General features: G+C 39.0%; 1 protein-coding gene across 4 annotated transcripts in view; it reads right to left on the bottom strand.

The window, feature by feature from the left end:
- The window catches only part of PDE1C (phosphodiesterase 1C), a 393,933-nt gene that overhangs the window by 281,483 nt on the left and 98,217 nt on the right, over positions 1-14,233 (bottom strand). For all 4 annotated transcript variants that reach the window (XM_072033271.1, XM_072033272.1, XM_072033273.1 and 1 more), the window contains exon 2: positions 4,325-4,375. In XM_072033271.1, the coding sequence (XP_071889372.1) occupies positions 4,325-4,375 (51 nt within the window). The remainder of the gene's footprint in view (positions 1-4,324; positions 4,376-14,233) is intronic.

Genomic DNA, 14,233 nt, shown 5'->3' with positions numbered 1-14,233 from the left:
GCTTGGTTTGCTAGTTGTCTTACCTGCCTTGTTTTCATATAGCCTAAATAGCACAGACAGAAAAAAGGCAAGAATTCTCATTTATCTCCTCCATCCCCAAAAAATTTTCAGAACATTTTCCAGCTACTCAGGAAAACTTCATATCCGTGTGCTTCATTGCTCTTAATTGTCAGCAGCTATTTAATATGCAAGGACCATATTTACCAAGATTTACAAGTAACCTTGATGTTCTGTGCTGAGTTGTGTCTAACAATAGCTAGAAAATTAATACTCACACCAGGTAGTCCAAAGCCAAGTAATTTATATGCAACAGCTGCAGAATTAAATGCAACATCAGTACATCTATATCATTCAAACATTTATATTATGCTACTGTTTCTGTACTTTAGAGCACCACCCAAATTTCCCCACATTTCTTAGTTTTATTTGAATATTTAAGCATTTGTGTACCTATTTCATAAGTAGAAATATAAAGGATGCAGGAGTTCTAAATTATTTGACTGACCATCTGTGATATAGTCAAATATAGTGCAACTCCCTATAGTATGTTGAGAGGACCATTTCTTTTGCAAAAGTATGGCACACATGGGCACAGTTGGAAACAGATTTTTAAGGCTCTGTTAAGCTAAGGTCAACAAAGACAAACAAGTTGTCATCCCACCATAAATGCTGCGTACCAAGACAAAAAAATCAGAACATCAAGACTTGCAGAAAATAAATGTTGCATACTATTAAAAACATATCTTGTGGAAAAGAGGCTCTCAAGCCATATTTATAATTCTGAGGTTTTTTCCCTGCAATAACTCCAAAGATTCTGCCAAGTTTCCCCAACCTGAACCTTCTCTTTATTTTCACAGCTGTACCCTTTCTTTCATTCCACAAGCACTCCAGCTTGTCAATTGCAGGAGAACTTGATGGATCTAGAAAAAGACATATTCATCTTTTCCTGCACTTACTAGATACAAGTAGCTTGAGGCACACACTACCACTGAAAACCAATAGTGACAGGGTAGAAAACTGTCATTGAAAGCCATATTTTCAATTTTTATTTTTTGCTTTGCTTTAAATAACATCAGTGTAAGAAAAACAAGTACTTTTTGCAATATACATTGTTTTTCCCTACACTGTCTGTACATAGACCCACAGCCCTTTTCCTCCAGTGTGGATATTCATTTACATAGTTTTTCACTATAATAAGATCTAGACTGTAGACCTAGCTTAGCTCTTCTGAAGATCACCATCAGCCAACATGAATTAACTAACCTCGTTAGAGTACTGAAATGCTACGTCCACCTGTCCTAACCAACATTCACAGCCTGCCCACAGTTCGCTCAGATGAAGTACATTCAAGCAAATGAGTGTTTTGCTTAACAGACCTGCTAAACCATACATCAGCCAGAAGCCTCCAGCTGCCTGAAATGCTGAAAGCCTTATGGACCGAAATCCCTACAGCTGCAACTATACAAATACTGATGACACAATAGGACTCGTAGCAAGACAATACAGTGAGATACCCACTATGAAGTAAATGTTTAAACTCAGTCTGCTGAATGAGCTGGAATTGGACATTTAAGAGAACAGGAGATTGGCTAGCTCTAGCATTGGAATGAGTAACACTTAACAACTCAATTTTAACTTCAAATCAATGTGGTAAGTGTAAACATTTGCAAAAATACTTCTCCTTCATTTTATTATACCCTGTCAAAGATAATTAGAGTTGAGCTAGAGGCAAAAGCAAAATAGATTGAAGTGTTATAATCTAAAATGCAGAATTCTGCTTAAACTGTGTGGTACATTTGACACAGTAAGTGTTCAAATACTTTCATATACTCTGAAAATATTATTACACTACTAATCTTCCTACACAGATACCATACAGACAGCATTCCTACTGTCCTGCTCAACAGCAGCAACCTTTTTTTTTTCTTGTTTGCTCCCAAAGTAAACTGGAAACAAACACATACACCAGAGAGCTGTGGGAAACAGGCACAGTGGACACAGCTTATCTGAATTTCTGTAGGATATTTGTCATTTGCTTTCATGCACAGAAAGATAGATAAAGGAAATAAGATCAGCCTAACTGCAATCCCACCAAAATCTGAGTTTTAGCATTGACCACAAATGGGCAGCTGCTACAGAGCAACAGCTGTCCTGTTCTCTGCTGTGAGGGTAAAGTTAGTAATTGCCTTTAAACTACCCCTTCCAGTGGAAGGGTCAGTCCTAGAAAACACCCAGTCTCTGTTTTGTGAACCAGATGACAATGATAACAGTAATCCTCTATCACTTCAGTTATTGCTTGACACCTTGTCCTCAAATACTGCCAATTTTTCTGTGATTCATCAGCCAGAATGTTTTTAATGTTTGGTCTGCACTTCACTGACTGTTTGATGAAAACATGGTATGGCAGGGTAGATTATAGTGCTCTCAGCATAGATTTTGGGATTACCCATTTAATTCAGCACAAGCCAAAGGTATTTCCTTCCTTTTCATAACAGTTCACATTCTACTTTTCCTTGCCATTCCCACAGAGTTATACCTTATCCTATTCTTGACCACAGTCACCATCAATTGTACCTTATGATAAACTAGTTAGAATCATAGAATTATTTAGGTTGGAAAAGACCTCTAAGATCACCTAGTTCAACATTTAATCATCTAGTCCAACCTATAATTATATCATTATATCCTCAGTTTAATTGCATCATTATATCCTCAACCTGACTCCCAAATCACTAAATTAAAATCCTAATAGTGAAGGTCTGTTTAACAGTTTGAATTATCCCTTTCCATCCCTATACCAGGTCTCTGCTGCTACCTCCTAATGCAGTCTTTAATCTAAGTATTCACCTCTGCACTGTATTTCTATCAATGCCAGCCAGCCTGGGACCTTGATCTCACCTCCTCACTTAATCCCATGCAGCACCATGTAATACAATGAGGCCTTACAAGGGGGTTTCCTTTGTCTTCATTCATCTGACAGCATCCACCAGTCAGTTCTCTTCCATATAATGCAAGTCACCAGGACCTCTGCAAATAAGGCTTGGCTACCTGGTTGAGAGCTAAGATTAAAGCAGGAACACAACCTGGTTGTTCCTGCATCTAAGACCTACACCCTGCACACAATTATGAAAAATTACATTCTTATGAATGCCAAAATCTGAACTAGAATGCCAGCCGAGTTCAAAACACAGCATTATGTTTGATCTAGTCAGTCAATACTGCAGCATGAAGTCCTCGTAACTCAAATATCTGGGAATAAATGGTATTTGGGCTGAATCTTCCAAGCCTACAACTAGCATTTAGGAACCATAATGGACAAAAAGAGTGAAAAAGAACTTGAAAATATTGACATTTACATTGTTCTCCTTTGTGATGAGCATTTTCAGCATTCAACCAGCCAGTAGTGATTGACAGAGCCCCTTTTTAAGCTTTGCAGTCTACAACATGAAGGAAAGTTAACCCCAAGTCAGGAATAAAGAATGCTAGTATAATTTTCTTAGTCCTGTTCGATCTGTTCACTCACCCTGTAAATCACTGCGTGTGACAGATTTTATAGCCACAGCAGTTTCTGCTGTGGCCTTCACTCTCCCTGCCTGTATGCTCGGAGCGCCATCATGTGACTGTGCCAAATAATGCACAGTAGATGTAAATCTTTCGATGTTTTGGTCTGTATCACGTACAAATGATGATGGCAAATGCCTCCTTGTAATGATGAGGAGTTTTCCCTACTAAATGATCACAAATCATTATGAAACTGCATAAGTTATGAACAGGATCTCCAATCTTCCTCTTCGATCTTATATGTTTTGTTACATTTGTTTTTAATGGTCCATATGGTCACATTAACGCTCACCTGGTGTTATGTTACCACATGCATCCCTTTGTTTTGTTCAAACCTGCAACACTCATTTCAAACCCCAAGCCATATCTTTAGCTCCCAACCCTGCCATGGGATGCAAACAGCGATGAAGTATCATTGTGGTTTGAACACGTTTCCAGTATGCTATTTTTAAGGCTTAACCCAAGTCTTTGTAGCCCCTGTGGTCAACTTTAGCTGCCTTTGTGACATGTTTTTATAACCTTTTTTGCCTGAAACAGCTATATAGCCAAAAAGCCTTCCACTCTTTTGAATTTGCATCAACGCTGTTTAGAAAGACTGGATTTTTGCAAGAGAGGTTTCTATACTATAGCTCTTCAGTTTAGTATTGTAAATGAACCATAACAATAGGGTTGCCATAATATGAGATTAAAATACATACTGAATGTATTTATTTCTACCATACATAGACAATTTACCCAGTTAAAATAAAAAAAGGCTACTTACGGGCAAATCGTGAAAGTGGTCGTGCATTTTTGTCACCCGTCTCATTTGCAACTGAAAGGAGAAAATATGGAGAAATAAAAAGTATTACATTTAAAAGTTACATTGTCTAAGACTGATAATAATACAAATTTTCATACATATAAAGGACAGACAACTGTTTGCAGTAACAACAGTTGGATGTATATGCATAAGCATGCACACACAGCTGCTTTTTTTTTTTTTTAATGCCACCAAATATGTTTGTTTGCATGTTTATATATCTGTCCAGTTCAGTTCTGCTTTTGGAGTCAGCATGACACACTATAGGTACCTGCAGACATTGTCTTGTCCCACATAATAATTGAATCAGAACTTCCTAACATTTAAACGCTACCTGTTAACAGTCCATAGCAATATAGAACCACAGTCATCCTTACAAATTCTATTTCAAATCATACTTTTTTTCCCCAAGTCCTAAGCAAAAATGTCACTTTACCCATTTACTTTATGGAGTACAGTAAGAAAAAATATTTTTCTGCCTACTTAAGGAAATACACTAGCCCAGAGGATCATTTAATAGCAAATCATATGAAATTTAAGGACCTACACAGAGGAATCCTGTAACATATGGAACTGCTTATAGATATTACCTAGGATAAAAACAACCCCATATGAATTCTGCCTTTTTCTGCCTCAGTGTCAGTCTGCCATAACTCTCAATATTTATGTGACCCAGCCAATATACAGTTAGTCAAGTGCATAGATGATATTTTGGGATTCTCACAGCACTAAACTATAGGGAAAAATAAAAATAAAAATAAATAATAATAATAAAAAAAGAAGACGTAAGTTATCAATGAGATAACTTACCCCCCATGACTTATTTTTTATAGCTAGAGTAATCATGAGGAACTCCATTGATGGGCCAAAAGGGAGGGGAACATATTACAAGTGTACACATAAACCTTGACAATTCCTTGTTTTCTTTAAAAATTCTATTTTCTAGAGAAAAGACCAACCAAGCTAAAAAATCCCACAAAGGTATGCAAAACATGGCCAGAACAGATTCATAAATCTCTAGAAAGATAATGATGTCCTCTAAACAGTAATGGACTTTTTGAAGTAAAGGCTTTTGAGGAGATTTAATTCTAACAAACCTTAAGGCTGTCAACTTCAGTTTGGTTTTGTTTCAGACATACCTACTGCTATTCTACCTTTCACTATTTACAATCCAATCTTTTGCCCATTGATTATAGTGGCTCTAGCACTCATTATTTTAGTAAATAAAGGGAGTCGATATCAAACCAGTGCATCATTTTGCTCACATTAGCCAGTAGATGGTGCCCTTAAAACGCGCGGCTTTCTAAAGGTGTGGAAAGCCAAGCAAGGGAAATTTTGTGTACCTCTCACTGGCTCATGATAAGGACTGCAAAAGTCCTTTTCTACCAGCCAGCCAGAGAGATTTGGAAACTCGGATTTTACGGGTGCAGTCACAAATACCTTCTTCCATAGGGACCTCAAAAAGTCTTAAAAGGAAAAATTATTATTAAAAAAAAAAAAGCACCAAGCAGAGACACCAGAGCAACTGGTCCAGAGCACTTTATAATTTCAGAGATAAGTCTAGGTCTGCTTGAGGTGATGGGATGGTGAAGGAGAGGCACCAGCATCCTGCATCCTCCATGGGGCAGGAATCAAAAGAGATGAGCCCAGTAAGATGGAGAACTGTGACAATTTTTGTAGGGACAAAATGTTCAGAAAGCACTGCTATAGCCAATGTGTAAAGAGCAAGCAGCCAAGCTTTGTCTTCAACTCAGTGCTGCCAACTTGCACGAGGAGGGCAAGCTTAGGCACCTCTGCATCACAGCAGAGCCTAGGTAAAATTGTAACGTATTGATGTTTAAGTTGGGGCATCGGGTGAACCTAGATCAATTAAGTGCCTACTAAGGGCCACACATGTGCACTACTCTCCCCTCTGCTCTTGTAGCAGATGGCAATCCCTCACCACCAGGGGCTTCAGGTGCACGCAGGGTCTCAGCTGTGTGCCACCTACCAGCCAGATGTGGCAACAAGAGTTTCAGAGCACTCCACACCACATCTGTGTTTGGGAAGCTCAGCTCACATAGTCCCAGCATCCAACACAAAGGGGGTCATTAATTACCTCAGAAATAAGCATTTTCCAGTTCCAGACCACATGCTTTTTGCATCAGATTGTGTAATATACAGAATAATGCCCTTCCATCTGATGTACAGTCATCCAGAGCAGAGCTACAGGTAACACAGCAAAGCCATGAGCAGGATATAAAAGCACCATGGATGTTGATCAAAAACAACTGGCAAGATTTCTGGAATAAGTGAGCTAATCACTGATGGGAATTGTATGGGACCAGTGAGGTGTGCGCACAGGTGTGATCTCAGACATGTTTAACCCTGCAGTTAGAAAGGGAGGGATTCAGAGGCAAGATGCAAGGAACATTTCTGTATATATTTTGTGTATCTTAGATTTTACTTGATGCAGTTTCCTCTGTAGAACTTCTGCATGTACATCCTACAGTCGTCTTACAGGGTTCTGTGAAGACATGAGGAACTTACAGACCTATACATGTGACATGTATACGAGAAAGACTTTCTTCAGGAAAGCTTGAAATCTTTTCCCCTGTTTACTGATATTTATTAATAGCAATAAGCTTTTGGGAGAAAGCAGGTATGAATAAATGAAACTAGAGAAATAACTTTCTGAGAAAGCAAGTTACAAACCACATCAACGATGATTTCTGGTATTTCCAAGGATTTCCTACACCTGCTGCTGTCTCTTCGGATACTCTTACTCTCCAGCCACATCCTACATTTCTGTGTTGAAATCTAGGCCGATTTTCACCTCAGATTAGGTACGACTATCAGCACTTCTGATATTTAGTTTATCCTTGTAAGTGGGTAGGACCTTCTTCAGTTTCCATCCAAACATTTTTTTTTATTATTATTATTATTTTTTATTATTATTATTATTATTTTTTAATTAAACATTCAAAGTTATTTTGCATTCTAACGTGGAAAGAAACAGTAATCACAGAGACAGGTAGATAGCTGGTGAGTAACAGTCCTTCAGATAGACAACTGTGACAGGCATGAAATATACAACAGGTACCCCATTAGAATTAAACACGTGCTGTTCATGGTCACTTGTCCAAGTAGACAACAAAATATCAGGCCTAATCAAATTTATTCAATTTCAAATGTGTTATATCTTATTATAACTGCCTGAAAATCTCAAGGATATTGCCTTACAATTATAAAAAAAAATTCATAGGCATGAACAATTTTTTGATTAATGTGGATCACTCATATGTGAATTTACCATATGCCAACTTCGAGTCTTGGGCAGTCTTCATTTTTTTAATGTTTGCCCTGTTAAAACTATTTCCTACAGCTTGCCACTTTTTTCTACAGAGGGTATTGATTTCACCAGTACGCCCCTTCAGCCAATTTAGCTTTCAAGGATCCTTTGTCAAATTTCTAGTACAATGCAAAGAAAAATATACCACTTCATAGTATTGACTCATTAAGTCTGACAGACATAGACAATAGAGCATCATCTATATTTTACGATTCAGCAAATGAGAGGTTGAAGAAAATATGGTGTTTTTACCCAACAGTAAACACATCCCTTTCAAGATGACTTTATTTATTTATTGTAAATCAACCAAAGGTCAGATGAGTTTAACTATATATTTTATGCTGCCGGTAAATTTGCCAAAGTGTAAGGAAGAGGAAACATACGTTAGATAAAGTGAAAACAGATATGCAGATAAATTTTCTTTGAACACACCATGTAAATAAACTCTTCCCTGCCCAGGGACTTTTTTAAACTTCCCCTCCAATGGTACATGTTTTGTATAGCATATCTGAAAAAAAAAAAAACAACAAAAAAAACCACTTCTGAATTGCCCTAACATACTTACATATCCTCTCTTGACAATCATTTCTTTTAAAACTCAGGAGAATAAAAGTACTACAACTGCAGCAATAACTGTGTCTATTTTTCACAGACAAATCAAAGTAACATCATCTCTGGGAAGTCCAGGGGGTTTTGCTCTAAAAGACTGTAATGCTCTTACATGTTTGATAAACTTATCAAGTCCTATCTTAAAATAGATTGTTGGGTTTTTTTATGATTACACATCTCATAAGACTTTGCCAGAAAGTGATTGCAGTGTGGGTTATGAACTACCATTTAATTTCCAGCATAAACTTACTCACAATCAATTTATTTCAATTTGTTCTCGCACCAGCAATCTCTTTAAGTTGATGTACTTTTTTTTTTTTCTGGTGCTTAATCCTCCTCTGACTTTTGCACTGAAAGCCTGGATTTCCCTCTTTCATTTTCATTTTGTGGACTAAAAACACCATTATCTTTTAGTTCTGTCTTCCTATGGAACAGGTATTGTCATATCTCCTCCCCCTCTTTACTGAACTTCTTCAGTGTCAATTCGTTTTCCCACTTTCTTGAATGTTTGTTTATGGTACCATATTCTTGCCTAGCCACACACTAACTATGCCGTAACACCCACCCACCCCACCACCCCATCAAATTAACAGACTCTCTGACCATAGCAAAGTTCTTGTTACTAAGTCCTCAATTCAGTGATAGATCAACTGTGTTAGTTGCAAAAGGCACAACACAAGTCTCAGATTTAATCTGAAGATCATGAAACATTCTAAATAAAAGCTGTGTTTCCAAATACTTCTGGAAGGCAGGAACCTGAAATCTTGACTTATAAGTAATAACCAAGAGGCATACTCTACCCAGTATTTCCCAAAATAACTCCTAATGGATTTTTTTGCTGCTGTTTGCCTGGCAACTACACTGTACAACAAACATTGTCATCCTTCATTAACTGGGAGAGGAACAGCACACACAGCTGATGATTCATTCTCCTTACGAAAGGACCTTACACTGCACTTGTGTTGGGAAAGCTGCTTCTGGAGTGGAAGGCACTTTGTTCCTGCTGGGAACTGAAGACAGTTGCTGTCTCTCTCTGAAGGGACTCTCACTACAGGCACAGATTTCAGAGCTTCTGCATGTTATTGACAATCACAGAAACGTTTTCAAGAAGGGCAAGGTGTACACAGAGGAGTTGTAACAGAAAACTTGGTGCAAAATATCTGTGTGAGAAGAAGCAAAACTGAAAAATACTCTGAGCATCAGCCAGATTTTATTTAGAGACAGAGACACAAACATTGAACTTGCAAAATATGACCCTACTAGTACTTAAAGACTAGAGGGACACTGATGCTGGGCTTTGGAGATTAAGGAAAATAAGCCCAAACAGCAGCAACTGGCTGGACCAAACCCACCTTCTGCACACAAAGGCCCATGTTGTATAAACTCCTAACCTCAAAACTGAGCAGCAGACCTATGTAATCTATCTAAACTATTAATGCATATTCTGTAGATTTAGTACCCCCCAGCTCCCCAGGGTCACAGAAAAAATGGGTCTGTTCACACTAGTCTCAAGCATCTCTTATTCCCAACTCAGTGAATTAGGAGCTGATAGAACAGAAAATATATTTATATATGCATATATTTATAAACATGCACACATATGTATAAATAAAAACCTTCACTACTACAAGGTGGTGAAGCTACCTCAACTTTAGGCTGCTTCCGGAAATATCCAGGCTGACTTCTGTATTCAGCTGAGATTTCTTACTTCTGGTAGCTGTAACAGACTGCCTGTTGCAGCAAACCCACTCACACCTTTCTCCTGACGGTAACTATACATCTAGAAAGTTCGTCTGTGTCATATATTTCTGTGCAGTGAATTTAAGACAGGCGGATGCAAAACCTAAGCTATGAGATTTTTAGAAGATGATTCTGCCCGTGAAGGCTACTCTGATTTCTAGCTCAATTCCATTAGAAAAATCATCATGTAAGCAATACCATAGTGAATATCACCTAACAGACACATGAGAAATGGCATCAGATGTGGTAGCAAGACATTCTCCTGAACAACATCACCTATCCTGCTGTTTTTGATAAAAAACAGCTATTAATTAACCTGAGCACCCTGTACTTTTGGCCACCACCTGAAACAGCCCACAGGATGGTACATGCCTTAGCCTGGCTCAGTTCACCAGCTCTTAGGTTTTTTAAATGACAGCTTCTCATTCAGAGATGGTCCTTATACCTCACTGATTATGATGTGGTTACATCAAGTCACATCACTTTGAAATCAGCTTCATCATGCACGTGGGCCCTAGAATCATAGAATCATAGAATATCCTGAGTTGGAAGGGACCCTTAAGGATCATCAAGTCCAACTCTTGACACCGCACAGGTCTACCCAAAAGTTCAGACCATGTGACTAAGTGCACAGTCCAATCTCTTCTTAAATTCGGACAGGCTCGGTGCAGTGACCACTTCCCTGGGGAGCCTGTTCCAGTGTGCAACCACTCTCTCTGTGAAGAACCCCCTCCTGATGTCAAGCCTAAACTTCCCCTGCCTCAGCTTAACCCCGTTCCCGCGGGTCCTGTCGCTGGTGTTAATGGAGAAAAGGTCTCCTGCCTCTCGACACCCCCTTACGAGGAAGTTGTAGACTGCGATGAGGTCTCCTCTCAGCCTCCTCTTCTCCAGGCTGAACAGGCCCAGTGCCCTCAGCCGTTCCTCGTATGTCTTCCCCTCCAGGCCTTTCACCATCTTCGTAGCCCTCCTCTGGACACTCCAACAGTTTCATGTCCTTTTTATACTGTGGTGCCCAGAACTGCACACAGTACTCGAGGTGGGGCTGCACCAGCGCAGAGTAGAGCGGGACAATCACCTCCCTCGACCTACTAGCGATGCCGTGCTTGATGCACCCCAGGACACGGTTGGCCCTCCTGGCTGCCAGGGCACACTGCTGGCTCATATTCAACTTGCTGTCTACCACGACCCCCAGATCCCTCTCTTCTAGGCTGCTCTCCAGCGTCTCATCGCCCAGTCTGTACATGCAGCCAGGGTTTCCCCGTCCCAGGTGAAGTGCTACTGCCCCAGTTATGAATGCTTTGTAAGTCAGCAGAAATACTCTGCTTTTTCCCAGTGACTCTGGGTCAGATCATGAGGAAAAAGCACAGAGATTACTGAAACACTCTCAATTTCAAGTGTTTACTTCAAGCACTGAAAAATAAGCAACAGAAATTAGAGAGCTGCCTGTGCACCCTTGTGACACTACTAAATCACCAGCTATTATACCACTCTAGATAATGGGATGATCTAAACAAAAGGACTAATTACAAGTTACTCACAGTAGAGGTACTTAATTAAAAACATAAATAAAGAAAAAGAAGCAGTTTTCCCACTTTGATGGAATTGTAAATTAAAGATGCATTACACAATGATGCAGAGTGGCTTAGCAACAGATTTCCATAGTGTGCTTTGATAGTCAAAGTTATACTGAAAAGACAGATAATTACAAAAACAGACTGTTTTTTTGAGGGGAATGTGTGAACAGTTATAAAAAATTGTTAAAGATTCCATTTGTTATCCAGTGGAAAATATTGATTTTTGCTTGAAAATTAAGACTTTTTCAGCCTGTGGACTTTTCTGTTCTACAGCATAAACAGCGTGTCCCAGAGGAAACAGGCAGCTGCACAAATTAAGATGAAAACTCAATATTTTAAAAAGTAAGGAAGTGTACAATCAACCCTAAACTGTGCAACGGCATTAGTCCCTTACTTGATCCTAGATAAATGTCAGTTCAAAATGAAGCTATTTGGTTGTCTGATTTATAAAATTTCACCTGGCATGTAAGGCTCAGATTGAATCACCTTTAAGACACCTGCTTTACCCATGCTTTTCCACTTCATAAAATGGGCTTGCGTAAGCGTTACCAACTCCAAGTCAGCACCAATTCTTTTGACAAAAGTAATACACTGTGATGTCTTAGTAACTGTAGTTAAATTATTCCAGCCCTTACACAGAGTTCTTTAACAATATTCGTCTAGTGGTTCTAAGACAATAGAGATTCTTTGTGCAATAGTTAATATTAACACTATTTATTAAGTTTAAAACATAGATCGATATATTTTCCCATGGAAAAATATTTTAGAGACTATATATTAACATAAATATAAAAGCAAAAACCCTCAAAGTCTAAAGGGAGTTTCAAAAGTGCTTCTTTACAAGAGGGGTTGCATCCACTGTTAGTTAATGCAACTGGAGGGAAGATCCAAATACAGCTTAATTCCTTCTCCCACCTTACCCTGAACATTCACCAAGATCCAATGCTTAGCACTGTTCACAAAGAGTTTTCAGTGAGATCAGATTGACAGTCAGATGCTATAATTATTTATAAACTTAAGCTCCCAGCCTCTCCTGCTATTTCCATATCCACTTTTCCCCTTCATAACAATTCATGAATCATAATCTGAAATCACTCTCCAGTCCATTAGTTAACTAAACATAGCATAGACAGACAGAAGTGCACAGATGACTATCATTACATCTACCTTGATATTAGAGGGATCAGTACTGTAAAAATATCTTCAGTTAGCAAATATTCGTGTTGCATTTAATAGCATTGTCATTCCAATACAGACATTGTGAAACAAAGATATCTTGGTAGGCGGGAAACAGCCATGAAGACTGCTTTTCTACTATATTAAATCTTATGTTACAGTGCAATAAATCTGTGCTCTACAGATTCCTTAACTGAACAAAAAAGTATATGGCTTTAAAGTGCTCACAGTATTGAGTCAAAATTGCCACAGTCATCATAACAAATCCTCAAGTAAACAGAAATTTTCTCTTCTGGTCCTAGTTTATTCAAACACGTATGAGCCATGGCCAGACCAAGCACCCTGTGCTGTGCCTGGCTAATTCAACAGCAGGGCATCCTGCCTGGGAGAACCAGTAGCCCTCAAACATAGCATGAAAAGGATGACACCAAGGCTTCACAGAGACTGAACTAAAAGTGAGAAAAAAATGTACCTTCCTGAGCCTCAAAAGACTTTCTACAAAATCTTAAATGTTCCTGGGATTATTTCAGGAGAGAAATTTACAGTAAGTGGCTCCTAACAGAACATTTAGATACCTCTAAAAGCAAGGAGTGTAGCAATCCGTCTCCCTTACATGCAGCCTGTAGAAAGCCTGCCCGTGTAATGGAGGAAGCCTGGAGCGAGGAGGCAGGAAGCTGCTAGCATTATTCTCAGCAGTGCTTCTCATTCTACCAGATCAAGCCTGGCACGGTGTTAGCAGAGGTGTGGAACAGATGTGAAAACCTCAGTCATTGTGGACCAGTGGGTAACAAGGGGACATAAACGAGAAGATTGCATTCATTTTTTATCCACGACACAATAAAAAGTGAAGTTAAAAATATCAAATCTACCAGACCGAAAAGATTTCCATCCTACTCAAGTTATGAGAGGAAAATCCTCCTAGGAGATTGAAAGAGATGTACTCTATAAACATGTGCATCTATTGTTCCCAAGCCCGTCGTTCAAAACTTGTGTCATCATTTTATGTTCTCCCCTGGGTCTTCTCCAATTCAATAGATGTCACTTCAGAGCAAACCACATCACATAGCTGACATTTATCGAAGACGGGCATGGATGCATGAACTCTACTGTAGCACCATGGATGAATTTAAACATCATCGTTACTCACATATTTCCATTCAATTCAGTGAAAGCACAATTGCCTCTGAGGTGAGGGAATAATAAAAAGAAAACTCTGCTTTTGGTTGCACCTAAGAACAGGCTTGCAGAGGCACTGGTGGGAAGCCTTCTGAAAACAAAAGGGCCATGTGGGTGTCAGGAAAAGCAGAACTTGCTTTCCATCACCTCAAAAAGGACCATTTTTTCTTTTGCACAGAGTCACACCCACTTGTATCACTGCTACTTCTTAATTGCAGTCCCACTAGTCTGTAATATTCTAGCTATCAATGAGCCTGTTCTGCT

This window comes from Anas platyrhynchos, chromosome 2 (genome assembly GCF_047663525.1).
Source record: "Anas platyrhynchos isolate ZD024472 breed Pekin duck chromosome 2, IASCAAS_PekinDuck_T2T, whole genome shotgun sequence".
Classification (NCBI taxonomy): Eukaryota; Metazoa; Chordata; class Aves; order Anseriformes; family Anatidae; genus Anas; species Anas platyrhynchos.
The sequence above is the reverse complement of the archived record's forward strand: the minus strand, read 5'-3'. Positions and strand labels throughout refer to the sequence as shown.